Source organism: Colletes gigas, unplaced genomic scaffold (genome assembly GCF_013123115.1).
Source record: "Colletes gigas isolate AHSC1104 unplaced genomic scaffold, ASM1312311v1 Colletes_gigas_Sc00007, whole genome shotgun sequence".
Classification (NCBI taxonomy): Eukaryota; Metazoa; Arthropoda; class Insecta; order Hymenoptera; family Colletidae; genus Colletes; species Colletes gigas.
Genome location: NW_025106636.1, coordinates 8,882,890 through 8,909,659, shown reverse-complemented (window position 1 = coordinate 8,909,659; position 26,770 = coordinate 8,882,890). Strand labels below are relative to the sequence as shown.

Here is a 26,770-nt window from a genome sequence, read left to right as displayed (position 1 = left end):
TGCAATCGTTGCGTCAATGGCTTATTAAAATCACTTGTCAGGATGTATAGACCATATAATTAAAGTCTATAATAATATCTTTGAGGTACCGTTCAAGATTGTAGTTAATTTAATCGAAGCGCTAATGGGATTGTTCCAGAACGAATGACGTCGTTCGACGGACGTACGTTTAAGAAGATTCCAGGGAGCTAGCGAGTATCCTGGACCTCGTGGATCGTTTAATAGACCGGTGCAAAATGTCTTGCGTGGGGATGCCCCGCTACGAGGACGGATTCCGATTGGCTGGGCCTGCGTCGGAATGCTCCCTCAGGAGCAAGGCTCGGATCGATGCCCTCTTCGAGGACTCGAGGTACGATCTTAGGGATATTATTCCGTGCACTATAAACGTAATGATTTCTCAAGTTGGTAAGGAAACACTAACTCCAGTTCAGTGTTCCATACTTGTTGATGGCTGTGAGTCACTGCTAACGACCCATACTAGATATCTGACCTCATTCACAGTCTAAAAAAGCTGTTGTATGATCGAAATAAATCCTTTGGAACGTGGAGCACAACTCCATTGTTTCACTTTTAGGATTTGTTAATACCTATGCTTCTGTTATTTAAGTCCAGTTCCATTTATGGAATCTCAGTTCTGGTTTCGACCTTTCTCAGAGCATCGTTTGCCTGGATCGTTTCAGGTCGATTTACGGATCCACGATGGGTGGGTGGTACGGAGGCGTCTCCACGATGAACTCGAACCAGATTGACGACGTCGGTACGGATGAACAAAGGAGGGTGAACAGCGCCGTCCAGGCGCGAATCGAGGCGATGTTCGCTTCCGTGGAAGCCGAAAGCGGAACACCCGGGGAATGCGCCGCTGCCATTTTACCGGTAAATATATAAATTACTTTCTTCTATATTTATTCCTCTTTTACGTGTCAGTGAGCACGATCACCGTTTTTCGAGGCAACTTCCCCCTTGTGCTGCACCATCGACTCTACATGTTGCTCCTTTTGGACGTGCATAACCTTCTGGCAATGTCGCTGACTCATGGTACTTTCGAAGCCACTTAAACACTCGTGTTATCCGAGCATCAATTCGAGGAACGGGTTCCGAGTACTTTGGAGGAGTTAAAACGAGAAGAAATATAAAGATTCTATCGATCGTTCCAATGTAGAGCTAACGGATGACTGTTCAGAAACAGTTTCATGGTATATTTAATTTCTGGTAGCGATTACGTAGAATCTGACGCTAACAAGGGAAGTCTCAGGCGTTGCCCTGATGTTCGTTGTACACGGATTCGCGCACAAAAAGATTTCACTGCAATTAGATACGATCAGATGGAAAAAAGAGATTTTCACTTATGTTAATTCGATCGCGAATCCTGGCTTTTCTCCCTTCCTCAGAAAATCTCGCGGGAACGGCCATTCGTTCCACTCTCGAGACGGGTTTGCACCTGTTTCGCGCCTCTTAGCGAAGGATTTACCTACTTCGCCAGCGAATATTGCCTCCAATCACGCACCAACTGCGTATTTCATACGTTGTTACGAAAAATTCGAACCTTTTGCAACGTCGAAAACCCAAGATAGTGTCTCCGGTAATTTTCCGCGTTAATCGAAACGAGTTTTTTGTTTTACAAAAATTATAGGTCAACCGCAGTCGAATATACGACTGGTCCTTCGAAGCAACTTATTTTTGAAAGAGTGTGCAGAGCAATTATAATAAAACGAAGCATTTTGTGTAAGATTAAGAACACGCGTAAAACGTTTTCTAATTTTTGCTAGAACGATTCCGCCTCGCAGTCCCCGTGGCAACGGGAAATTTATGCAGCCTCGATCGCGTATTTATCTTCGGCAACAGAAAAAATCTACGCCTTCTCAAACGAGAATAAAATTTAGATCGACGTATAATTAGTCGCGAACTGGTTGCTTGAAATGAAAGAAACCGAATAAAATGGCTTCCAAAGAGGAACGATAACGGGAGTTCACAAATAACTAACACAGATTTTTGTCCAGTCGACGAGGAAGACGTAAAACTGACTCGGTTACTATGATCATTATTTTTGATACCGAAGAAAAATGGAAAAATAGAAATTCTACTTCTGAACTACTTTGTGTTCCGTTGAGCAGAGTAATTCGAGAAATTTCATGCATTAAAAATAAAGAAAAAGTAACATAATCGGTCGCTTGTTTCGTTTTCTAGAAAAAAATTTTATATAAAATTATAAGCGAAAGTAGAAAAAATTCACATACATTTGACTAGGAGAAGTCAATTTAAAGTAAGCCGTGTTTAGATTCAATAATAAATGATTTTTTATGGTATAGTTCCAACGAGAGTTTCTTCAATTTGCTATCAGAAAAAGTTGCAACCAATTCGAATTTTTAATAGGAACGAAAAGTGAAAGACCGTTACATTTTCTCCATAAAGAAAATATACTACATAATCACATTTCTTATGTGTACTTTCTACAATGAAATTGCAGGTGTTACTTTCATTATTTAATAAATATCCAAGTAATAACTTAAGTCTTCATCCAAAGAAAGAAACTTACGAAGGAATCACTTATATAGCCCTCTAGCGGCGAGCGTGGGTGGCGCCATCTACATTGTTTAACCCCAAGAAAACCCTATTTCATTCGCTACAGCCGTGTTTTCTTTAAATGAAAAAATTCAGTTACGAGCGAAGTATTTAATTTAATATCGAGGTTTTAAAAATCACTTTAGATAATCGTGATCGATGAAAACTCTTGATAAGACCGTACACCATCGATTAATCTACATAATTCGTTCGTACCACATTTGCATCGTGATGAACTTTCATTATCTCCTACTCACGGCGTTCTAATAGAGTGATTACTTGTTTCCAACAATATGGTATTTGGGCATGGTATGCAGTCTGTACTGGACACTTGTCTCGTCGAAAATGAGCGTTCGTTTCTAAATTAGAGGCTTCGACTCCTTTTAAAACGATCGTGGCATTAATGAAAGCAATTTCTTCAAACGAAAAGAATGCCCAGTACTTCACTAAAATTGAATACTAAATCGATTTAAAAACTGTTTAGGTTGCGTAGAGTCCGCCATTAATTAAGCATGCCCGTGCGCCACACATCTTCAGACTCAATTTTTTGGAAAATAATGGCTCGTACGAAAAAACTTTATTCCACATTTTCGACTCATTTTTTCGAGAAGCATTATGTTCTTAGCATTCTATTGTCTTTTTCGTATGAATCCTCGAGTTCTAGGTAATACAACTTGCACGTGTAAATGCAAAAGTGGCTCTTGCAAATAATAATAAATAAATTGCTTTGAATTGCGATGAGTTTGATACCTTGGAGAACAAATATTGAGCCTTCGGAGTGGATAGGTCATGGAAGTAGGATTTAATCGATCAACAGAAGCAAACTTTGTCGACCTCGGTGACTCGAAAGGCATCATCGGTGGCGCAACGAAACGATGCGGAAGAGGAGGCCCATAAAAGCGGGGCAATAAGAAAAATCCGCATGCCGATGCAACGAAGGAGAATTTTTCAGTGCTCCAAATAGACTCGGTAGCCCGTCACGCTCTGCGAATCGTGAACGGAATGAAAGTGACGATTAAGAATGCCAGGACGATGCCGACTCGAGGAAAGTCCGAGTCTTTCTTATCTTTCGGTAGCTCTAGCACGTTTATTTCTCGGTTTTATTCTTTCAAATATTGTGCAAGATTAAAAATTTTATTCTAAAATTTCTCTAGACAATCGTATTCTGACTGGAAAACTGAACATTTTAAAATTAAATACATAGCAGTGAAGGCAAATGCATTTACGATACAAAAACGAGTATATCAAGCTCTCCGCGTTTCTACCTCATCTCTATTTTAACTTCGTGTCTGTCATCTGCCATAATGCTATCTTAAATGCAATTATCGTATCTGGAAGTGAGAAATTTCTAGGTAGTTTGGTCGAGGAATGTTAAAATGCTTGATGAAGCATCTGACAAGCTGTCGTAAGTCTCCGATGTTACTGGACATTTGCAAAGAACAGGTTTTTATTTCTCGAAGGTAGACACCGAGACAGACTTTAACTGTTAGGCGTCATAGTATCGTAATAAATATATCTTCCATTAGTTGGATATATTTAAAAAACTTGTCCAGGCAATAATTATAAGCTTGTCTGACATATTTGGGCCAAAAGTAGCCATTTTATGAACGAGCTAAAATAAGACACGCGTTTATATGAACATTTCTCGCCATTTTTGTGCCCTCTATCGACAGCTGAAGGTTACACATGATTGTATAGATTAAAAAATCAAAAATATGTAAACGAAATGTGGCGACACCGATTAACACGACATCTTTAAATTTCTCAGAAGTCATCGACTCTATTTTTTGTGAATTTCTGGATTCCAGAAGAATTTAAAAAAAAAATGTAGAAAGAATGTTCGAAACATTTTGGGACCGACTTATGCAAATGATTTTTTTCGATTTGGAGTCTGTCAAAATTAGAAATGTAGGCAACGAGTTCATGTAAATTCGCTATCTGGATCGTGACTGGGCAGGTTTTAAATATAGAGACCTTCCTAGTACTTACTTGGGGGATACTTGAAGCTCTACTTAAACATAATTGTCACCTACCCCTTTTCAGCCTCGTTCCACAGTGAAAGTCCTGTCATCTTCAGATCCTTTTAAATCATTCTTTGCGACACGGTTGGTAATGAATTATCGCTACAAAACTCTTTCAGGTGAAGTACTTGGGAGCTGCTCCGGTGGGTGGCCGCGTGGCCAGCGTCCGTGGCCTCCAAGAGCCGCTTCGTCAGCTCTTAGAGCGCGTGGAGGGCTCGGTGAGGGCCGAACTCGAGGTCTCCAGACGCGGATTGACATTTCGCACGACCGACGTCTGCGAAAGGAACAACCCTTTCCGAAGGATCGCCGTGTGGAGCGCGCTCAGGTTACGCGGCAAGAGGACGCCATCGGGCGATTTCCATTACGCTTTCCTGCCGTTGGTCGGTGACCACGATCAAGGCCAAGGGGGCGAAGACAAGCACGCGGACCTCTATAGGTGAGTATCGTTAACGAAGACCTCTAAGATTTACCAGATTCAGCTCTCAAGATGCAACTAGTATTCTAAACTCAGGGTACAAAAGTTATTCAGCTCCTAGTCGCAAATTGCAATATAAAAAGTTAATATTCCAAATAATAAGTCACTCGACAATTTAATTTTACCAAAGTCTCACGACGGAAGCTCTAATTTGCAGAACGATGCGGGGTTTGAAAACTACCGCGGACAACTATCCACCCATATTCGCGGTGGTGATGCGACGTCCCGGGGCGAACAGGTTGCTGGAATGCCACGCGTTCGCCTGTGAGATGGAGGAAGACGCTGTGGCTGCTGCAGCCACACTCTACAGAGCTTTGCTCGCGGATCTGGACGGCAATCGACGCCGCCCAAGGCACGCGAACGGCGTTGGGTGTGTTAGTTTGGCGTCTGTTGCATCGAGCGTCCGAGACTCGAGTCCAGTCAGCAAGATCAACGCCAGACCTAATATTCTGCAGTTGGACCAGACACAATCGACCCCCTCGCACCCGGTGAGGCCACCCAGGACGAAGAAGACCTCGGTCTCGAGCTCCGTCACCGAGGAGGAGACTGGAAAACCAGGGGACGTGCAGAAAGCACCAAGAAGAAAGAAGAAGAACTCCGACATCAAGGCGGAGGATATCCTGGAGGCTCGAGGAGCAAGACGCGACTCGAATCCAAAGGACAAAACGAGTCCACTGCCTCAGAACTTCAGTTCCATTCAAAAGAACTTTGACCTGAGGGTGTCCAAGGAGGAGGAGCGACAAAACTCGAAGAACAAGCTGTTCGGAAGCAAGGCCAGTACCCCAGATAACATTGAAATAGAGCACTCGGTTACCCCGAAAGAGAAGATCTACGATCTCGGCGTCGGTGGCTTCTATGAGAGGGTGTCGAACAGATACGAGAAGCTTCCCGTGAAGAGCAACAGCCCGGGGAAACAGAGCCCCCCGAACGAAACGGAGGGCGTCAAGAAACCGAATCCCGAGAAGGGTCGCGAATCGTACGAACTGACGCCTTTCGGAGGCGCCGTCAAGAGGCAAGAGACGTATTCCCCCAAGCTGGAGGTGGTGATTTACGATAGGGTCGATAAGATCAGCTGCAAGGACGAGGAGAACTCGATATACGAGCGGAACAATAAACGGGGTAGCAAGGAGAGGCTCTACGAGGAGCACTTCAAAGACGCGGAGAAGATATACAATCTTTCCCAGGAGGATGTTTACGGCAGCAGGGGCAGCAGGATGGACCGGGGCAAGGTAAAGAGTTCGCAGGAGAACATTTTCTTCGGCAGGTCCGCGCAGAGCGACACCTACCAGCTGATCCAGGAAGTCACCGGGGACTCGGTGTCCGTCGAACGCAGACGTTCGAGGGACCAGGAGAAGGTCTCGTCCGGGAAAAGAGTGAGCAGAGTGGTCACTATGGACAAGCCGTTGAAGAAGCAACTGAGCGACTCTACGACGAACGTGAACGCGCCGGAATGCAGCAAACCCAGGGTCAGGAAGAGGAGCAGAGCTGGCAGCGAGCCTCCTGTCAGCCACACTGACGACGCGATGAAGGTTCTACAGGAGGGCAGACTGAAGAGGTCCCAAAGCGACGTGGACATGGACAGGGGCGATCTGATGACCAGGGTCGAGCTACCCAGAAGGGGTAGCTTCCTGAAGCCTGGAAGCGCCAGAAGACCCAACAGCATCAAGGGTGGAACGCCTTTGGGATTCACGGAGCTGTTCGACGAGTTCAGGAATCAGGAAGGTCTGACCAGCGTTGACGACATCTTGGCGGCCATTATCGGTAACTCGCTCGATAGCTAGCATTAACCGGGATTAGAATTAATTCTTTCCAATACTTGCAGATCCCGAGGGGATGTCCTTCAACGACTTGAAACCCCTCTACAAGGAGTTCTTGTTGAAACTGGCAGCGACGTTGACGCAGGACGAGCTGTACCAGAGGTCTGCCAGTATAATGAGGAGACGTCGAAGGCCTCAGCGCAGACGATCCAGCCGCCGGACCTGTCTTCTAGGCAAGGCCATCAAGAGATCCGTATCGAGGTTGAAAGGTGGACCCACGGAGTTCACTTCTGTGATATTCCCAGCGAGGAGGCTGAACGACAGTTTCGGCAGCAGCTCTTCCTGCGACGCGAGGAACAACCATCGAAATCGCGTTCTGGCTAACAGGATGGGGAAGAAAAGGTCTTCCTGGAGGATGAGCAAAACTGGAGGGTGCCACACCACTTCGGAGGACAGTGACACGTGTAAGTACATTCTGTGGGGTAATTGCTTTTGGGATTGATCGAAGGAAGCATGTGCCCCCCATCGATACACCTACACTGACTCCAAGAACTACTTCTCTCTTCGATCCTATTCTAATTTAATTTGATTTGTGACACCACCAAGTCCACGTTACCGATTCACCACTCACTCTTTCGCACCCTGTATCAACATAAGTCGATACAGAGTCCCAGGGGCCCCGCGCGGAGGTGAGGTGAGTGGATTTGACCAAAGTGGGCCCGCCAACTTCGCCGAAATTCACCGCACCAGGTAGAAACCCAGATATAGGAGAACATCAGCTAGATCGGGGTTTTCGACCTGACCAAAGCCAGGAAGACTCACTCCAGCCTCATGCCCCCTCTCCAATTAACACACCAGTTAATTGGATGGTTAATCCCAAATTGATTTGTACCACATACAGAGGTCTATCGACTGGAGTATAGATGATTCATCGTTACTTTTGACGTTGAACGAATCCATTTGCCCCATTAGGCAGACGGTTGAGTCGGAACGCGCAGGCAGCGAACAGGAGCAGCAGCGGCTACGTGAGCTGCAGTGAGTGCAGCTACGACTCCGAATCCTGCACCTGCGTCTCGGCGGACAAGTGCTATTGCTCGTTGTCCAGGAGGATCCAGGCACCGCCAGCCGTAGCCAACGAAGTTGTATGCGCCTGCGACACGGACAGCTGCTCGGAGAGCAACAAGTGTTACTGTGCACGACAATCGATCCAACCCACGATACTGGAGCAATTGAGACAACGGGGAATCGTGCCCTCCGAGAGCACTTTGAGCAGAGGGGGAAGCCCGGACAGGAGCCGATCGACGAAAGCAAGCAGGAGTCGAACGCCCTCCCAAGGTTTGGATGTACTCAAGGTATCAAAATGATATGGAGGTGGTTAAGCAACTGCTTGTCGAACGAAAATGTCGCTTTTCTTCTCTTCGCTGTACGAACAAACAAGCTTCGCTCGTACTCGATCGAAATCCTTACACGAATCTCGCTGGTTTCCTTTTAGAAGCAGTCGTCGTCAAGCTACGGCAGTTCGAACAACCTTGCCCTGGATTACGACCTCTTCAATCCAGGACGAAAGTCTCAGCAGTCTTCCGACAGCGAAAAGGTGCTAGTCGTTAGTGCCAGGGACACTCAAGGCCGTTTGGTGTACGTCGGTGGCGCGGAGAGGGACAAAAAGTGTCTCTCCCACTGTCCCAGTAGGTCCGGGGGGCACCACGAAGCCCTTTCGATTAAGAAAAGCGCAGAGATCGCGGCTATCTTTGGCGCTGATTCGAACAGAATCAGTAGACGAGCCAGTAACGCCTCTAGCATCAGGAGTTCGATTAGTTTGGAAGCCGGTCTAGGTTATTTACCGTGATAATCGTCCTTTCCTTGACGATAGTTCGTTCTACAGAGTCTGATCAAAACACCACGAAGTCCCCAAATTGCGTAAAGTAGTTGTCAGTATTGTGTTAGCAACATATAGTTTACTTTTTACTGGGTGACTGATGCGATTACGTTCAAAGATTTATGTAAATGTATAGCGACTACATTTATAAGATATCCATTTTTTAAATAATTAATTGCGAGACTGTTTGATCAGACGCTGTAGACATTTCATTGCATATAAAAATAGGTATATTTTCTTCTATCATTAAGCAAAAATTATGTTACAAGTGCACCAAGAGACGTTAGGATGAAATATACAAAACACGTTTAATTATTTTTTACAACATAGATGACAGTGATAGTAGTAAACGGTATTTTTAAAAAATGCGCATTGAAATGTTGAATAAAATTGTTAAATTAGAATGTATGAGAAATATATTACCACGTTAAAAGTTATGAATTATTTACGAAAGCCTGAGCCAGTTTATGATACAGAAAGAGATTCAAATTCTCGTCTTGATAATCGTGTAGTTATTTAGCTTTAATTGGATAAAAATAATTGGCACGAAAAGCGATCGATGGATCAAAGTACGCCATCGATACACCGAGTATACGGGTATTAATTAATAACGGTACTGTTATCTGTACGCTTCGCAGAAATGTGTCAGAAATGTACCAGACCTCTTCATAACGGTAACCATAATCTCATTTCTGCAAGACGTGATCTCAGCAAAAGTGGCTCCAGGTCGAGCGAGCTAAAATTAGCAATTTACTCTTCATCAAATACATTATATTAGAAGACATTTATTTCCTGGTTCTAGAAATGTTCATGATGCGTGCAAAGATCTTACTAGTACCTGTTTCGTCGCTTATTAACTTTATGTAGTCATACTTTTTATTTTTGTATATCTCCTACAACTACTCGAGGACCAAAACAAATTTAGAAAATTTTAAGAAAACGTTCTTCCGATAATTACTTAAATTACGAATTAAAGACGACACCTAATTAAATTTAGCATAGTCCAGCTTATAGGATTGTGTTAGAGTAAAATCAACTTTTTACCTGTATTTCTGTTACCCAATCGTAGCTACACTAGACCTGATAACTTAAAATAACTAAAGATAGTCTAATAAATTAATGAGGGAAAAGTGCAATATCACGAAACACCCATAACATCATTTTTTCAATGTTGATAAAGTAATAAAAACATCCTTTATAAAATTTATTACAATACGTTATATCATGTACTGTTAATAAAGTCTTGATCCATTTGATGGAACTTGTTTGCGTATTCCGGGGGAACGTCTACTTCTTTTATATTGTCCAAACCTATTTCTTCTTCGGTCCTAAAATTGATATAACACACAGATAATGTTAAATTGCGAATAGCAATGACGAATAAGAGCACATAAACGTGCGTACAGTACCTAATTAAAATATCGACAACATTTTCGCAAGCTAGCAACGCGCTTTTATTTGTCTCCCACTTATGATACTCCCTGAGTATCAGATAAGTGTTCTTCTCTCTTAATACTTCCCTTCCCCGTTTAGTTGCACACAGCTGAGCTAAGGCTTCTAACAACATGATCCTACAATAATTAAAAGGTAAGAAATTCTCCTTTGGAAGACTAGCGATTTCAAAACACGCGCCCTAACCTAATATCTAAGTCTGGTTCCCGTTTCTTTGTTTCCGGTAAGTATTGCAAACTGACAGGTAACTTGTCGTTCTCTTCGTAGTCAAATTCTTCTGGACCAGCCAGTGGTAACAAGAGATACGACAAGATATCTACTTCAAAGCTCAGTAACCATTCATGGTCCTCTGCATCAAAGCAACAATTCTTTAACGTGCCTACTATGCCACCGCGTCTTACGACACTACCTGCATATTCTGTGAATGGAAGTAACCTTTGGATACCGTTACGATTTTTATCCACTAAGAACCTATAGCCATAATTGTAAATAAAGTATTACTACAAAGTAATAAATTTCATGCCCAAAAATATTAAGAAACTTCTAAAACACCTTCTCACTTGCGAAGACTGACTGAGATTGCTAAAAACAGGCCCTAAATAGTGCAGTTTGGCACCAGTATTGTTATACTGCTTGGCAGTAAATACTGCCACAATACTATCCCAAGAATACCCAGTTTTTTCAATAAGTGCTATGACCCGATCCACTAAATGCAAAGGTCTAGTCATATTGGAAAGTATCATACAGCATGGATCTGCTAGAGAACTTTCCTTATCCATTATAAATCTGTAAAAAATGCTCGTGAATTTTAAAGGGAAAGCAGTATTCCATCTTAGCTACATAACAATGCATCTACCTAATACAAACATGTACTAAATTATAATTGTATTTTTTATCCTCGCTCAATTTTGTCATTTCTGAGATCAACAAAACCGCGCTGGTCCCTGCTTCGTCCGCAGTAATGTTTATCAATGCCAGAGCAGCATCCTTTGACACTGCTGTGGAAGAGTCCTGTGTTAGAGCAATCAATTGTGTCAGTAAATTTGGAAGTTTTAAGAGCTGTTCCCGTCCTTCTAAACTTCCAGTTACGCCTGTTATTCGAGGTTAAAAAGAAAGTAACAAGCTGTGTCTTAAAAATTCATTGAAAGAATAAGACGATATCGAATATTGAGGTTAGAAAGCATTTATTTGAAAGTAAGTACTCACTGAGCACATGTTCTAAGCTGATAGCCTTCAGATCTAATCGTGAGTTCGGGTTTAAAAATTGAGAAATTTCTTGAAGAGATTCCATTTTAGAGAAGTAAATAACCACAAAGGAAACAATAAACCAGATAAAAATACGTTCGAACTGACTCTTAACGACATCTAACGCAAGACTCTTGAACTTTGATAATTAAAAAGTAACGTGTAATTACGATACAATTACTGTATAGAATTAATAGCAGTTATTGTTACTGAAGACACTGCCTGTAAAGTTTATAAAGGAGCTAAGAATTTGAAGCCTAGGAAAATACAAGATGCATAAGATGGCGGCGGTCGCCACTTCGCGTCTGTCTTTTGAACGCTGCATACGACGCCATAAATAAGTCGTGTAAACCATAACGACGCCATTGCACCATGTAACATAGACTTTAGTCGTGTTGCATCTTCACGTCTTCGCCGCCCAGCAATGCTGATCGACAAAAATTGTTGTAATCCGGCATACCGAGCGCCAAGCAACATAGCCGCACGTTGGGACAATTCCCCAGTTCGATTACGCCATCTATGTTACTATAAAGAATACAGCGTATAGTGGTAAACTCAAATTACTAGAAAGCATCCAAAACGTACTAGGATTAGTTCAACCAGTTCACCGTCAACTGGCTACCTTATTTTCTGTACGAGTATATCCATTCTATAGTTATGGAGGTCATCGCATTAACCTAAACAGTTGACTTTTTAAATGTAAATTCTATAATAGTTATTTTCAATAATAAAATGTCTGACAAGGCAAACACAATTTTAAAAGAAGCTTATAAGCTATATAAACAAAATGAATATACAAATGTGATTACAAAATGCAAGAAGATAATTAAAGAAGATGGAAATAATTATAAAGCCTTTATGTTATTGGCTGCTTCAATGAACAAAATTGAAGAATTCCAGTTTAAAGTACCTGAAATACTCGAAAGGGCTATCAAAATTGAACCAGACAATCTAATAGCTTGGAAGTATTTAGTACAATATTATGAGCAACACTCGAGTAACATTGATAACTACAGCAACTTGATGTTGGCATATTGCAAAGTATTACAATTTGATGATACATGCAACTTTTCATCCACTTTGAACAAAATCACAGAGGTTTATTTACAACTTGATAATGATAATAATCTGATTGAAACAGTGGAAAGTCTAAATGAATTAAGAAACAGATTAGATGGTACAAAATTAAAATTAATCGATGAAGTACTTATACAAATACTGATAGACAATTTTGACAAGCTAAATGATTATCAAAACCTATTAGAAAGTGTTTTTGAATCTGCAATAAACAGTATTGTAAGACACAGTCGGCATAATTACTATAGAAAGTACTTAAATATATTACATGATACAGGTAAATTAGCTACATCAATTGATGTAGTTATAGATATGCATCGACAGTTTCCCAAAGATACTTTGCCATTAGAATATATATGTTATATTTACTACAAACAAAATATGATGAATGAAAATTCTGCTATTGATACTAGTATAGACCAATTTTATGAAACTCTCACAAGGTTGAATTTAGATTCAGATATTGTGGAAATTGTTAAAGCAATGCATTTAAAAGAAACGGATAATTTGATAGCTACCAGAGAAATACTGAAAGGCATTCTCACGCTGATCCCAAATTTATTATATGGTTGGGTAATACTGAGTGAAATAAATGCCAGACTTTATTGCTGGGAAGATGCAGAAAATGCAGCAAGACAAGCAGTAAATCTTATGAAGCACAAAGTGGAAGATGATTTGTTGTATAAATTAGAAATGATAGTGATTGAATCTATAAGCAAAACTAATAATGAACAAAAATGGGAAACTGCATTGCAAATGTGCGATGACCATTTAGAGAAACGTCGTTCTAAACGGTTGGAATTGATCCGTGCACGCATTCGCGTGTTATTAGACGATCCCGATGTACACGTCGAATTAAACAACTTGGAATCACTAAGCGAAACTAGAGTTCAAGCTACTATTCTCAAAGCACTACACTTAAAAGAACACGAACAATTTGAGGTAGCAGTAAACTATCTTGAATCGGCTTTGGAAACATCAGAAGCTTGGTTACTATCTGGTATAATATATTGGAAAATGGGGAAGTATAATAGCAGCCAAATGGCACTTTTAAGCGGGATAAAGGCCGATCGTTACAATTGGGAGTGCCTGGTTTATTTGGGGCACTATTATCGCGAACACGGTAACGATTTAGAACGTTCGAGGCGGTGTTATCAAACTGCATTGCAAATTAATCCGAGTTCCGAGGAAGCTGGTACTGGATTAAGTACTGCATACAGATTGCTCAAAGATCACGATGCTAATATACAACTGTTGCAGAGATTGACTGTAAAAGACAAGGGTCCAAAGTGGGCGTGGATGCAACTTGGTTTGCAGTATCTTGATCAAGGGGACGCGTTGCAAGCCATCAAGGCGCTTCAGCGCGTTATCAGGGCCGATCCGAACAATAACATTAATTGGGAAGCTTTAGCAGACGTGTACTTCGTACGAGGTGCTCACACGTCGGCGTTGAAGTCTTATCAACGTGCGTTAGACTTGAATCCTAAATCGTTTTACTCGATGATACAGTTGGCTAATATAAAATTGTTTCTCGGGCAATACAGCAGCGCGAAGAAGGACTTTGAACATATACTGTTGAGCAAGTCGTGCTACGTTCCTGCTTTAAAGGGGTTGGCCGAGGCGTGCATAGCTTTGGCGAAAGTAAACACGTCGCAACAATTTCTGGGTCGCGCTGTTGACAATCTTCAACAGGCAATGGACAGTTTGGCTCTCGTTATTACGTCACGCAATGACTTATCTTGTGTTTGGAAGCTACTCGGCGACGTATGTTACAGAGCAGCTCTGTTGCCAACAAAGTACAGTCGTTTGAAAGTACCGCTTGTATTGATGAAGTCCGAGATGACCGAATATACCGTGCTGACGGAACGAAGAGACATACTCTTGTTGTCCGCAAGATGTTACTGCTGCGCCCTGTCTCTTTCTCCGCAATCGCCTTTGCTGTGGCATGATTTAGCATCTTGTTACTTGATGCGACTGCATCTCGATCCATCGATCGATCACAAGAATCTTGCCAGCAAATGTCTGGCTATAGCGAAACACGCTGTTAAACTTTGCCCCTCGTCGTGGTTACATTGGAACTTCTTGGGTATCGTTTGCATGTCACCGTACATTAAAAACTACGCATTAGCCCAGCACGCGTTCGTGATGGCGATCGACAGGGAATTGAACAACTCCATGGTTTGGTCTAATTTGGGAACGTTGTATCTGCACGTAGGAAACTGGTACAAAGCAAACGAAGCGTACAACCAAGCGCAACGAGCAGATCCGGCGTACATGAATAGTTGGATCGGTCAAGCGTTACTAGCCGAAATGATGAGCAGCCAAGAAGCGTTAGATTTGTTCAGGCACTCTACGCAGCTGGGATATCATCCTCAGGCGGCGGTAGGATACGCTCATTCGGTGCTTACCGTGCTTAAAAATTCTACCATCGAAAGGGACTCTTTGCATAAGTATATAATAGAAAACATGCACGCCGTAGTCGTTGCCTCGGACGTGATGAATTGGTACGTGGAGCAACACCCGGACGATTGTTACGCGCGAAACGCGTACGGATTGTTGTTGGAGAGACAGAAACTCCGAAGATCGGTGGCAGAACAATTTGCCGCGGCTTTGCCGTTGTGCACGGACGAGGAAAAGAATTTAGTATGTATAAATTTGGCGCGCGTGTTGATGCAACTCGACAATCCCGTGAAGGCTGTGAAATTATGCCGATCCGTTAAAAGAATTAGCTACAATTCCCAATGCCATTTGGCGTTGGCGTTATTCAAGGCAGGCGAATACGAGGAATCGTACAACGCGTACGAAACGGCGCTCAATTTGCACGAGAATACCGACATAGAAAAAGCTTACACGTTGTGCGCGATGGCGGCGATAACGTACATTTTCCAAGGTGTACACGATACCAAAACGTTGCTATTTCAATGTATTCAAATACAACCGCCGGTTATAACGGGTTTCTTGGCAGCCGCTTCTTTGGGAATATTGCACGTGGATGTGAATTTAGCTGTGCTGGTAATGAACGAACTAAAACCTTATGCGGATCACCCAACGCACGGTCCACACGTTGCAAATTTGTCGGCGTATTCTCATTTGATCTCGAACAATATTAAAAGTGCTATCGCCACACTCTCCAAAGCAATTTTTAAGCATCCCGACGACGCGAGATATTGGATACATTTACTCAGAATAATATCCCAGATAGATTTGGCAACATTTAACAGATGCGCGCAGAAAGCATTGTTTCTGAGCAGAAATACTGTAAACACAGACGTTATGCAGTTGGCTTGTGTATCATTTTTCAAGTATTTCGCGCAATCTTCGACACCAGCCAGTATTAAATTCATACAGAAACTCTTATTTGCATATCCTGGTAATATTGAAAATTTGATTACATACGTGACGCCATTTTTACAAATGTCAAAGGAATTGAAACATAGTGAAATTACTGTGTAGTAAACGAATTTCGTTCCGAGACTCGAAACCAGAGAAATCAATTTTCTATTAATAAGCGAATAAAAAATTGGAAGATAAACGTGGACTTGAAAACCATGTTGCAATCTTCTTATTACGAACTGTCAAGAAAATGTATTTTGATTAAGAATTAAATATTAAATATGTTTAAAAACAAAAGTGCATCATGTTTTACAAATCAACCCTAAATTATCGTAGGTATATTTTTATCTGCACTCGGTCACATTAAAATTCCCATTAATTCACCAATTTTTCGAATTCCGATCGAATAATTTAGAAATATACATTTTATCATATCAAATTCAAGGAAAATGCAATATGAAAATTATCCGTTCTTTTTTAAATACTTTTACTAAATTTCTTTATCCTTCTTGGCTATAAGTTTCCACGAATTGTTAGTAGATGGCTCTATATACGTAATCGTTTTCAATATGGCGCCCGTGTCCATTACCCACGTGCACCCATAACCTATTTAAGTTGTTTACATGCGAAGAAGTAAGAACTTTATAGTATTGAAACTATGGGCGAAGAAGTGAAGATTGATGAAAAAATAACTAGAGTAGAAGACATTCTAAACGAGCAGAATAATCAGCCAGCTGCCATTAATACAAATACCTCAAATACAACAATGAAAGTTAGGAAGGTGAAGGCATTGGAAGAACTAATTCCAAAAGGCAAACCAAAGTCTGGCAGAATATGGAAAGATCAGAAAACACGGTTAGTAAACTCTAAGAAACCTTATATATTACTCTACTTACTAACGTTCTACGTAGTTTATTAGTAATTTATTAAGGGCCAAATGTTCAAACCATCTTTCTCCTGTTTACAGATTTTCATCTATAGTCAAAACGCGCGGCATACGTCGATCGTTCGAGAAGAAACAGAAATTGAGAGATGATCTGAAGCGGGTGAAAGAGATGTCAAGGGCAATAAAAGCTCAGAAGGAAGCAGACAAAGAAGCTAAGAAGCAGAGGAGAATTGAAAACTTAAAACGTGCGGAAGAGAACCGCAAGAAGGGCGAAGTTGTGCAAGTTGTAAGTAATATGCATCTTATTATATGTAAAACGTGTTAGAAGCGTGTGCAATACTGTGTACAAACTAACCTTAAAATTTATATTTTAGATCACAAATACTGCAAAGCTGAAGAAAATAAAAAAGAAACAACTTAGAACAATAGAGAAAAGGGATACACTTCAAATTCAAAAGACTTAGGTAGTTTCATGCTTACATTGTATACTGTATATATGACCGATTAAAAATATTTTAAAATACCATTTTTCGATTAAAAAAATATACAATTTTAGGTTATGTCAAAAATACTCACGATATATTATACAAAAATTAATAAAAATTCTTCGAACTATCAGAATTTTCGATATTCAAATAGTTCTTTTTGTTAAAATTTCAAATGTTCCCTATTTTTTAAATACCTCACTCAATACTTTCTTCTCTTGCTTTTTGTCTCGCTACGAAGTTACGAAGCGACTCCTTCAGGTTATATTCTTTCTGCTCGGTCCACTGTACATAAATTATTCCGTAAAAGTATTAAAATAAAATAATTTTAGGTTATACTATTGTAAATTACCATTGTTTTAACCCATTTTGGCAGTTTATCCTTGTAATCTTGCATCAAAAACCTACAATAGAAATAAATTACTCATACAAGACGAGCACCTATGGACTATTAAATTACACTAACCTATCATCCACTAACAACACCGCTCCCCAATCATTGATATGTCTTAAACAACGACCCAACCCTTGATTCAGAGCTCTAAATGCCTGGATAGAGTACCAGTCGGAGCCGTTCAGCAAACCTTTTGAGGCATTCATATTGTTATATTTAAATTTCATCTCAATAACGGGATCCGTTCTTACCGCGAATGGTATACCAACCTGAAGTAAGAATATTTGATCGTATTTTTAAATTTGAATTTTACATACCTTTAAGACTTCAAAACACTTTACATCACAAATAAACTTCTGGTTAAAAATCACCGACGTCTATTATTATATTAAAATCGATTCAAGATTCCAACTACGTACCGTTACTACGCATCGAGCTTCATCGTCTTTGAAGTCTATTCCTTCGGCTACTTTTCCTCTGAACACTGCCAATAATAAGGCGCCATCGATGTTCTCGATAGGTCCGGTCGATGTCTGCTCTATAAACTGGCGATAGTCTTGCATGATTGGAGCGAGATCGTTTCCCAAACGTGGCTCCATAAACACGCGTTTCCTTCTCGCGATTCTGTCCCACATCTGATTGTGTTTCCACCTTTCTATTTGTTTGTGCATCATATTATACGAGGAAAAGAAACACAGAATTCCGTGCGGTACCGATTCGCAAACGTCGATCAACACCTGACCCAGTTCATCCTGCAGGAACAGAATTTCTTGCAAGATTTGGTAAAACTATCAAGCTCCGCTTACTTCAAAAACATAAAACGCAGTCTCACCTGAAATTTCCATTGATTTACGTTTCCATACGTGGCTCTCAGGGAATGTCCTTGTGGTCCCTTCGGTACACAAGTCGCGAGAACTTGATCTTTTGGTATCACGTGGGCAGTGTTCAATATATGGGCGAACTTTGTGCTCAACTCGCTCTGGAAAGATCCGGTCGGAGTTAGGGTACCAGAAGCGAGAATTATACACCGTGCAGCTTCGGAAAGCGGAGAAAAGACCACCCCAGGATTCATACAGAGCAGTTTCAGGGTACGAGCACGTTGTGTGTGCTTTCTCACCGAGTGCCAAGTGTCATCTACTGCCTAAAATTAAATGATAGTTTGCTTAAAGACCACTCGAAATGCAGATATAATAAAAACATTTGACTTGCAACCACCTAAATGGATAATGGAGGATTAGAGTCAAACTCCTATAGAGTCCAGTTGGCAATATCTTCAACAGAAGACTCTTTATATTATACTTACGTATTTATAATCCTTCACTTTGGTCTCGATCACGCAGGCTCTGTAGTCGTTTGTATATATTTCCAAAGTGATCATCTTTAAGGCAACCATCAGATGTTCGATGATTTTTTTGGTTTGGTTGCTGACGACTGGTCTCACCGACGTGTTTAATCGATTATCTTCTTTTGCATTGTTGTAGTCTGCCAGTGCTTGCTTTCCAGCCTCGATGAAAGATGAACACAGTGACCCCCCAAGATGATTCATATCGAGTAGTTCTAAGAGTTCTGGACCAGTCCAGTATGGGCTCGACAAATCGGCGTTGAATTTGTCCTGTTCGTAAAATGCATTAGCTGTATTATTCCAAACCTTAATTTCTATCTTTTTTTAAATCTTCTCACTTACAATGTTGCCAAGCGTAAGGTTTTTGAGGAAATCTATCAAACGAAGGATGTATGTTTTCAGAGTTTTGTAGGTCTCAGCACTCGAAGCCCTACTGGATATGAGGCTATCGCAATCGTTTCCCGCAGCTATGAGATCATCGTCTCGAAAATTGTAGCTTGCAGAGTCTCTACAAATGTCTTCGATATTGTGGGCTTCGTCGAGGATGATCACCTGGTTTTTAACCATTAGTTGTATCTGTAATAGTCACGAGTTTCAAGTTTCGAGGTTCCTTTACAGTACTTTGGAGTACTCGTTTCACGAATGCTTACACTCTCACGGATATCGGGATCAATGATGTAATTGTAAGGGCAAAAGATAATATCTGCCTGCTCCATTAAGCTCCTGGCAGCAAAATACGGGCATGCACTGCTATCTTTGCCTATGGCAACCAACTCTTCGATGTTCCATACTGGATTCAAACCTAGAGATCCCAACGTACGAAAATTACTAATGGTCCTTCTGTTGCTTTCATTGTAAAATGGACACCCTTTGTGCTGCGTGAAAATTATTCATACATCATAAAATGTGGAATTACGTTTGCTTTCTTTTTAAATTTATCTGAAAGAGGTAAACCTTTGAAGGGTCCAATAAATCGTTGCACAGCTCCGTTTTGTTCCTGATGCTCTCTTGAATGCACGTGTGCTCTCGACTGCTCAAAACAGTCATTCTGCAAAATTAAATTTTATTTTCACACGCTCGGTGTCGCGAGCTCGCGATACGATTTTAAAGTTATTTACTTTTTGTGCTTGAAGGAAGTCTTCTGCAACTCCCTCACGACTTGCTCGATTTGCTTGTGCGTTCGTGTGCCGTAGAATATTTTTGGTATGTGTAACTTGTCCCTAAAATTGTACCAATTTCCTATATTACAGACAAAACTAACGTCTCAAATATCCAGAAGCAGTAAAATCATTCTCACTTGTCAAAATGAATATCGTTGCACGAATTAAAATCTTTTTCCCCATGTTCGACTTCAGGTGAATAGTCCTTGGAATTCTCTGACCAATAATCCAAGTCGCCTGAAATAAAATCAGTCTCAGTAAAAGTTCCAAACTTCCAGCAGAGTATTGAGACTATTCAGGCTGATTTATTATTATATCAAATTTACGTCAACTCTGACAAATCTTCCTCGATCGACCTTTCGACCCCAACGATCCATCCTTTCACAACTTTTCAAGCGATCATCCAAAGAAGTCACACACGAAACTCGTCCATTTAAGCTTCCTACGTCGAAAGGCTACTGTTAACCCATTCTCCTCAGTTCTCTTCCTTTCCATCGATCAAGTCTCCCAAGTAAACGTTCCTCTGCTTCGCCACCCACCCCTTGCAACCCTCAGCTGTCCCCCCTCTCGCTCAAATACCTCGTACTTCGAACCTTTCTTCGTTAAGGAAAGGAAAAACGGACAGAAAGTCATTTGGAGTAAAATTCTATCAACTGCCAGGGATAAAATACGGTCGCGTATCAAGAAATTAATGTACGTTAGAATATTTGTCAGCGTGGTTTACGCGATTTATACAATTGGGTTTTAAGGATCAGTGAAATCTTCGAAAATTTTAATGGGAACTTTAGACTGATTTACAATGTTGGTCGTTGACGTTGCTATTACGTTATTGTACGTCAGAAAAAAAAAAAGAAGAAGGAGATTAGTAAACGGCGGAAGAAGGACAGGAATCTTTCTCCGTTTCGCATCGTCGACGCGAGCGATTTCTAAGGGTGCGCGCGCTCGGGGTACGCGACTGAAAAGGATTACGCTTATTTAGGAAGTTCTTCGCCGCTGAAAGGATCCGCTCTTCGCTAGCGAGCGGGTCGAGCGTTCTATTAATGCCGTGAAATGAGCGAGGACGAGCGAGAGGAATGTCAAAACACCGGGATCGGTGGCAGGTGAAAGGCCAGGGAGAATCCATTGAGCGGGATCAATAGGGGTGGTTCTATCCACCCTCTCCACGGTCGTCGACAAAAGGGGCCAGCTACTCGAAGGAGCCTCGCGAAAGGAGGGTGGTAGGGGGCTTGTGAGGCAGGGACGAGCAACGTGAAGGAGTCATAGAAGAAGCTACCCTTCACCTTCCACCCGCTGGCCGGGGGGTTAATCCTTTCGTGCGATTTACCAAGTCAGAAAAATAGAAATGATCGTAAATGACGATGAAAGGCATGAAATGGATGTTTATTCGTAAGCGGATTCCGACGATCGAGCCGATCCAGGCCGGATGGAGCCCTCGAGGACGTGAAAGAACACGAAGGAGGCTGTTCCGCGAGACGTTCGTAAATTCGTTCGTTTCGCGAGAGAAACGATCGTTTCCGAATAGCTGCGGTGCTGCCTCGCGATTGGAAATGGTTCTTTTATTTATAAATTATTACGAGGTAAAGCCGTTCCTGGTATTTTAGTTTCCAGATTGCTATCCGATACTGGCATACACCTACGTCAAGCATGATGGACGGCCAGGGTTTGCAACGAGGCAGTTTTTAGGTAAAATCTTCTTTTTATATTCCATCCGGTAATTGGAGGGAAGCAGAATTCAGAGGGACGTTATAAATACACAGATTTTGAATTTCTCGTTAGTAGACGTAACCCTTCTCCGATTTTTGAAACGATTAATATATTATTTCTCTGTTTGACATTCGAAATACGGCGGAATCGGGCCAGTTTTTAGCCAGTCTTAGGGGAACCGTAATTATGAAATTCCCTTCGACAAAAGGACACTTCGTCCCCAAAAAATTCAATTAACGCAGTATCTCGTCAGGCGATAAATCCGAAAAGGTGTCCGACTTTCCATTTTCGTGCATGAGAGACGAAAAGACGGGCGGGCGAGTGGGGTGGGGGGGTCGGGGTGCGGCGACGAGGGAGCCGTTGCCTCGAGGGTGGTTTTGATCGTCGATAGGAGGCACGGTCGCGGCTGGCTGATTGTCGAAGGGGGTGAGAAGAGAGAGGCTAAGACAGGAAAAGCGAGACGGGGCCAATCAGAGCGGGGACTTTGAGGGTGTCGTTGCCAGGCAACGAAACACACCCCAACACCCGAGGGGAGAAAACCCCGAGGGGGTATCATCCAACGGATACAGTCGACGCCGAAAGTTATCGCACCCTTGAGAGACGCCCCCTTTAACATCGCCATCGAGTTACTGACTCGACGTCCGGACACTTGCGGGGTTGTTGTTGCTCCGCGTCCAGAAACTTTACGCGATTCATGATGATTTCTAACCTTTTCCCTCTTTTTAGGAATATACTGTCGTTAACCTGCCCTTAAACTTTAGGCAGCAGCAAGCTTTCATCGAGGAAAAATGAGAGGTTTATCTTATTCTTTTGCTGAAATATATTCCAATTTTGAACAAACATTTCAAACCACTCGTTGTTTAATTCTATTTTCTAGGTACATGGGTGATCGGATTATTGGGGTTACGTACAAATTCGATTTGCGATCGTTCGTTCGCTCCACAATAACATCAATTATTTATATCAATTTTCAATCGTGGTATACTCGTGTTGTATGCATAAACCGATTCATTACAGATTTGTGATTTTGTAATCAGTAATTCTATGAATCCAAATCACTATTGTTACCATTGAAAAGTCCAATTTAAATGAAGTTACTAAGGGAACAAGCATATAATTAAAACAAACTTCGGTTCCCTGTTGGATTTATTCAAGGTCGAAGGGCAGTTTAATATTGGTTAATTCAGACCAACGACACCGGCAATAAAATACATTTTTATCGATTAAATACGCCAGTCGTAATATATTCCGAAAACGAAAGTAAAACACGGAAACACAACGCTGCACGCGGTCGCGTGCAATTAATTAAGCGTTACTGTTTAATTCATCGAATTAACGAGGATCAACGGCGTGTTATTATATCGCGTCAGATTTCAATTCACTGGAAATTTCACCGAAGAATCCTGAATCATTTACGATCTATAAACGCGTTCTACCGTGGTCATAAATTGATATTAAATATAGGTGATGGATAGAAAGGTCCGCAAGTATAATAAATGTAGAGCAAATTTCGCAATTCCACAAACAAGAAAATCTATAGAAATTAGATATATTCAACGATTACTAAAAATTACGTAAAATATGCAGTGATTAAATTTCCGAGCCAACTTTTCTGCCCAACCTTATATTAAACGACCACCGTTGGACAAAAATGGAGGTCAGGATGCGTCCAATAATTTCGCTGACTATCGAGAAACGTTAAATGAACCGTTCGTTGTGCTCGGGCTCCTTATCTGTGAACAATTCTCGCCCAAAAAAAGAGGAAAAAAAAAAGAAAAATGGATCGGAACAATACGGTGTCGTTTCCCGTGTTTCGTTTCCATTCATCGTGGCGAGTATGAATGAACTCGTTTCACGTCGATCACTCGCTCTGTATCTCCCCACCCACCCACCCACCCAGCGGCGCGTATCGCGAATAAATAAACAGTTGATTCGCGAGCATAAAGCCAGCGATTCTCCGATTCTTTACATCGTTTGAAACGGGGCCATCTCCAGTGGAAGTTAATTAATAGGATCGTCGTAGTTTCGCGATTATCTGGGAAGCTGGGTGGGGCGCTACGTACGGGGTATCACGAAAATATAGAGTATCTCAGTGGCCGCAGTAAAATCTGACAGAGAGATCTGATTCTCGTACGACCTTTCATTTTTTCAAATTGGTTTTACTAACAAAATTCTGGGGATACTGGACTAAGAAAATCCACCAAATTCTTTGTTACAACAAAAATCTGTGTGTTTGTGATTTCTCTATGACTTTTACACCACCTCTGTCGAATCTAGATGGAATTTTTTTAGCTTTTTTTTAGCTCTCCTGACCCGCCGGAAACTATAGTCTATTTAACTAAAAGTATTATACTATTAATAAAAAAAACTAATAATCTTAAAGAAATGGTGGACGTAGAATTTCTGAAACCGATGAGAAGAGCCAGGTTCGATCCTGGCGACTCGAACTCGGTCTTCCTTTTGTCCGCAGTCGTCTTCGAGAATTAGAGATTATTAGCGGGGACTTCAGGGTATTGATATGGCTTTTGTCTCGGCCGACCACAAAGTTTCGCGAAGCACCGCAATCCGACCAATTAGGGACGATTTGCTAAATCAAGCCGCAGCCACGAATTAATTGGTACTCGACTTTCTTTCCCCCGTTTCACCCTCACTGTCGTCGACAACAAATACTCTAAGTCCTCTCGATGAGGAAACCACTCGTCGATCCGCCTCGCTTTTTCTTCGTCGATTTTTCCACCGGACGAGTCGCGTTGAGAACAGCGAAAGACATTGCGATCCCAAATCCCAATTATTGGATGGAACGAGACGCTTCCATTTTCCTATTTCCCGTGGATCGTGTCCATCTTTCGCGCGACTAACGAATCGTTCACTTCAAAAGGACCTTGCTTCAGGAATTACAACATACACTAAAATTTATTTTCATCCAAATACTTTGGATTTGTGGACCTCTAAATCCTTTATATTATTTTCATAACTCGTGCTAAGTAAAGTCCCAATTAAATCGGTGCATTTTTGTACGACATTCTTTGAATCGATTTTTGGCTAACTTTTCAGGCCCAAACGAAATTTCCTTGGAAACGCCGCGAAAAATTAATCTCCGAACGACGACGCGGCGAACAAAAATCGCGCGAATTAATCAATGGTCGCGCGGTAGGCCTCATTCGAGCGCAGCATCGCAGAAATTCCGCATTGAAATTGTCGCGTCCTCGCGATGCACCCGCTGCGCGGGCAAACGCGAAGCGATCCGGGGGCACAATGCAACCCTGGGCCCCGACATATGGACGATGCACTGTAAAATGCAGCGAATCAATCGCTTTAATTCGCGTAATCCCTTTGTCGATGGCCACCGAGGCCCATCCCAATCGTAGAATTTCTAATCCGCGATACAATGGCCCGGCACGATCGATTTTCATTTATCGCCGTCGGGAACAAAGCGGGGGCGAGGAGACGACGGTGATTGCGTTTCGAAAATTGAAGACGAGACGGGATTCGAAACGGCAAAAACAATAAGGACGGTCGAGCGCGTAACGGATGTGGGGCGAAAGGGAAAGGAAGATGGAGGGCGGAGGGTGTGCTTCGCGAAAGCCGATAAAGCACGATGTTTGTTCAGAAATTGTTGCTGGAAACGACGTGGCGCGCTACCAGGGTGTGTTTTTCTTCGTCGTCGACGAACCAGAGGGTTATTTAACCTTTGCATTCTTTTATTTTTCCATGAGATCTGCTTTCCTGCGAGTAAATAAAAATACGAACAGCCTTTGTTTACTTTCTTTGTGTAGCAACTTGGAATTTTACAAAACCGCAATCTCGGGATTTCCGACCATCGCGAGTGTGCGACGAACTTTAGTTACAAAATTCGAGGAAAGGATGTAGAAATATACGTCAGAGTTCGTTTCATTAATTTCTTTTTTTTGCAAGGGAACCTCGGTGACTGATACCAGAATTTAGCCGTGTAATTAATTTGTGCAATTTTTTTCTCTTATGGGAAAAATCAACCCTGATATCTTACATGAAATTCAATTAATAATCTACCCTTGATAATCTTATTATCTATTGTTCGAACAAAATTCTGCCCATCTCTGCAAGGGTAGCATCATCCCCTGTGACGAACAGAGTCGGACTCGCGCGTCCGCCCAGTGACCCCATCGTTCCAGCGGCGAAGGGGGTTGGGGATAGCGAGGGCTGAGAAAATGGGAATAAAGGAGGGAGCAAGAAGAACGCGTAGGAGGGCGTAGAAGTGATACGCGTAGAGGTTGTTGTTGAGAAAGTGCAGCTAGAGAACGAGGACGCATGAAAAGGGTGGAAATAGAGAACGCGAGGAGGGGTGGAAGGGCGTAGGACTAGCGAGGGAGTTCCTACTTGAGAATATTATTTCTAGAGACGGGAATAATGGGAGAAACGAAAGGTGGAGAATAGAAATGAGGGAAGGAGAAATAGAGAAGCCGTTGGAAAGATGGTGGAAGGGTGGAAAGAGAAAAATAGGGGAGGTTTCTACTTCGGAATAATGTTCCCAGGGAGGGTGTAAATGCGAGGGAGGAAGAAACGATGAAAATGAGATGTCTTCGGTCGTTCTAACGTTAGCGATCGTGGAGACATTTGCAGGGAAAATCTATAGTTCTGTTCTAGACACGATAATGATACAGAAAGTTAGTATACTTAATATCCCGGTCATATTTAAGTCATATAAGTTCGAAAAAACGATAGCTGGTGGAATAGTAAAGGAAATAAGACGAGGAGAACGTATGTGGAGCATCTGCAATGACGACGCTAACCGAGAGTATATGTGGCTAAAATGAATATACAGAATTGATTTCTGCGGGAGTACGATTCCCTCGAAAAATGAAGAAATGGCTCGAGTAAATACACAAATAAACTAAAAGAAATCGAAAGAGTAAAATTAAAGCGGGATGAAGTGGAGGCGGCAGAGGCGAAAAGCGAAGGAATGCGGGTAGTGAGAGCACAGTTTCTACTCGGGAATATTACTCGAGCAGAGGGGAAAAATATAGA

The 26,770-nt window shown here is 41.9% G+C and overlaps 5 protein-coding genes across 6 annotated transcripts in view; 3 read left to right on the top strand and 2 right to left on the bottom strand.

Annotated features, from left to right (window-relative positions):
- The first annotated feature begins 236 nt into the window (after positions 1-236).
- Positions 237-8,658, top strand: LOC122396349. The gene is made up of 7 exons (XM_043394662.1): positions 237-349; positions 681-873; positions 4,700-5,016; positions 5,213-6,816; positions 6,878-7,276; positions 7,785-8,164; positions 8,305-8,658. Exons 1-7 carry the CDS (start codon positions 237-239, stop codon positions 8,656-8,658), a joined length of 3,360 nt encoding a protein of 1,119 aa, XP_043250597.1.
- A 1,222-nt stretch (positions 8,659-9,880) lies between these two features.
- LOC122396317 (protein HGH1 homolog) lies at positions 9,881-11,515 on the bottom strand. Its single transcript, XM_043394605.1, has 6 exons — positions 11,347-11,515; positions 10,997-11,231; positions 10,693-10,926; positions 10,327-10,611; positions 10,098-10,259; positions 9,881-10,016 (listed from the first exon to the last, which is right to left on the bottom strand). Exons 1-6 carry the CDS (start codon positions 11,429-11,431, stop codon positions 9,911-9,913), a joined length of 1,107 nt encoding a protein of 368 aa, XP_043250540.1. The 5' UTR covers positions 11,432-11,515; the 3' UTR covers positions 9,881-9,910.
- Positions 11,516-12,061: 546 nt separating this feature from the next.
- On the top strand, positions 12,062-16,055 carry LOC122396056 (tetratricopeptide repeat protein 37). The gene has a single exon (XM_043394160.1). The coding sequence runs from the start codon at positions 12,118-12,120 to the stop codon at positions 15,913-15,915; it is 3,798 nt and encodes a 1,265-aa protein (XP_043250095.1). The 5' UTR covers positions 12,062-12,117; the 3' UTR covers positions 15,916-16,055.
- A 338-nt stretch (positions 16,056-16,393) lies between these two features.
- Positions 16,394-17,224, top strand: LOC122396055 (coiled-coil domain-containing protein 86). Its single transcript, XM_043394159.1, has 3 exons — positions 16,394-16,650; positions 16,763-16,967; positions 17,056-17,224. Exons 1-3 carry the CDS (start codon positions 16,454-16,456, stop codon positions 17,143-17,145), a joined length of 492 nt encoding a protein of 163 aa, XP_043250094.1. The 5' UTR covers positions 16,394-16,453; the 3' UTR covers positions 17,146-17,224.
- Positions 17,225-17,335: 111 nt separating this feature from the next.
- Positions 17,336-26,770, bottom strand: part of LOC122396238 (Fanconi anemia group J protein homolog) — a 59,961-nt gene continuing 50,526 nt past the window's right edge. The window contains exons 5-15 of one of the 2 annotated variants that reach the window (XM_043394452.1): positions 20,200-20,299; positions 20,021-20,122; positions 19,857-19,950; positions 19,553-19,777; positions 19,245-19,478; positions 18,864-19,172; positions 18,393-18,701; positions 17,980-18,312; positions 17,633-17,829; positions 17,519-17,570; positions 17,336-17,451 (exon numbers count right to left, since the gene is read on the bottom strand). In XM_043394452.1, coding sequence (XP_043250387.1) covers positions 17,365-17,451; positions 17,519-17,570; positions 17,633-17,829; positions 17,980-18,312; positions 18,393-18,701; positions 18,864-19,172; positions 19,245-19,478; positions 19,553-19,777; positions 19,857-19,950; positions 20,021-20,122; positions 20,200-20,299 — 2,042 coding nt within the window. In that variant the 3' untranslated portion in view covers positions 17,336-17,364. Of the gene's footprint in view, positions 17,452-17,518; positions 17,571-17,632; positions 17,830-17,979; positions 18,313-18,392; positions 18,702-18,863; positions 19,173-19,244; positions 19,479-19,552; positions 19,778-19,856; positions 19,951-20,020; positions 20,123-20,199; positions 20,300-26,770 lie in introns of those variants that run through there. The other variant, XM_043394453.1, reaches the window with a different exon arrangement.

Bases quoted from the DNA above. Each gene is read 5' to 3' on its own strand.
- LOC122396349 (XM_043394662.1), top strand. From the start codon at position 237: ATGTCTTGCGTGGGGATGCCCCGCTACGAGGACGGATTCCGATTGGCT. The intron at 5,017-5,212 runs GTGAGTATCGTT...TCTAATTTGCAG, and splicing joins AAGCACGCGGACCTCTATAG to AACGATGCGGGGTTTGAAAA. The intron at 8,165-8,304 runs GTATCAAAATGA...GTTTCCTTTTAG, and splicing joins AAGGTTTGGATGTACTCAAG to AAGCAGTCGTCGTCAAGCTA.
- LOC122396317 (XM_043394605.1), bottom strand. From the start codon at position 11,431: ATGGAATCTCTTCAAGAAATTTCTCAATTTTTAAACCCGAACTCACGA. The intron at 11,232-11,346 runs GTGAGTACTTAC...CTCGAATAACAG, and splicing joins CAGCTTAGAACATGTGCTCA to GCGTAACTGGAAGTTTAGAA. The intron at 10,612-10,692 runs GTGTTTTAGAAG...TTATGGCTATAG, and splicing joins CAGTCTTCGCAAGTGAGAAG to GTTCTTAGTGGATAAAAATC.
- LOC122396056 (XM_043394160.1), top strand. From the start codon at position 12,118: ATGTCTGACAAGGCAAACACAATTTTAAAAGAAGCTTATAAGCTATAT.
- LOC122396055 (XM_043394159.1), top strand. From the start codon at position 16,454: ATGGGCGAAGAAGTGAAGATTGATGAAAAAATAACTAGAGTAGAAGAC. The intron at 16,651-16,762 runs GTTAGTAAACTC...TCCTGTTTACAG, and splicing joins TGGAAAGATCAGAAAACACG to ATTTTCATCTATAGTCAAAA. The intron at 16,968-17,055 runs GTAAGTAATATG...TTTATATTTTAG, and splicing joins AGGGCGAAGTTGTGCAAGTT to ATCACAAATACTGCAAAGCT.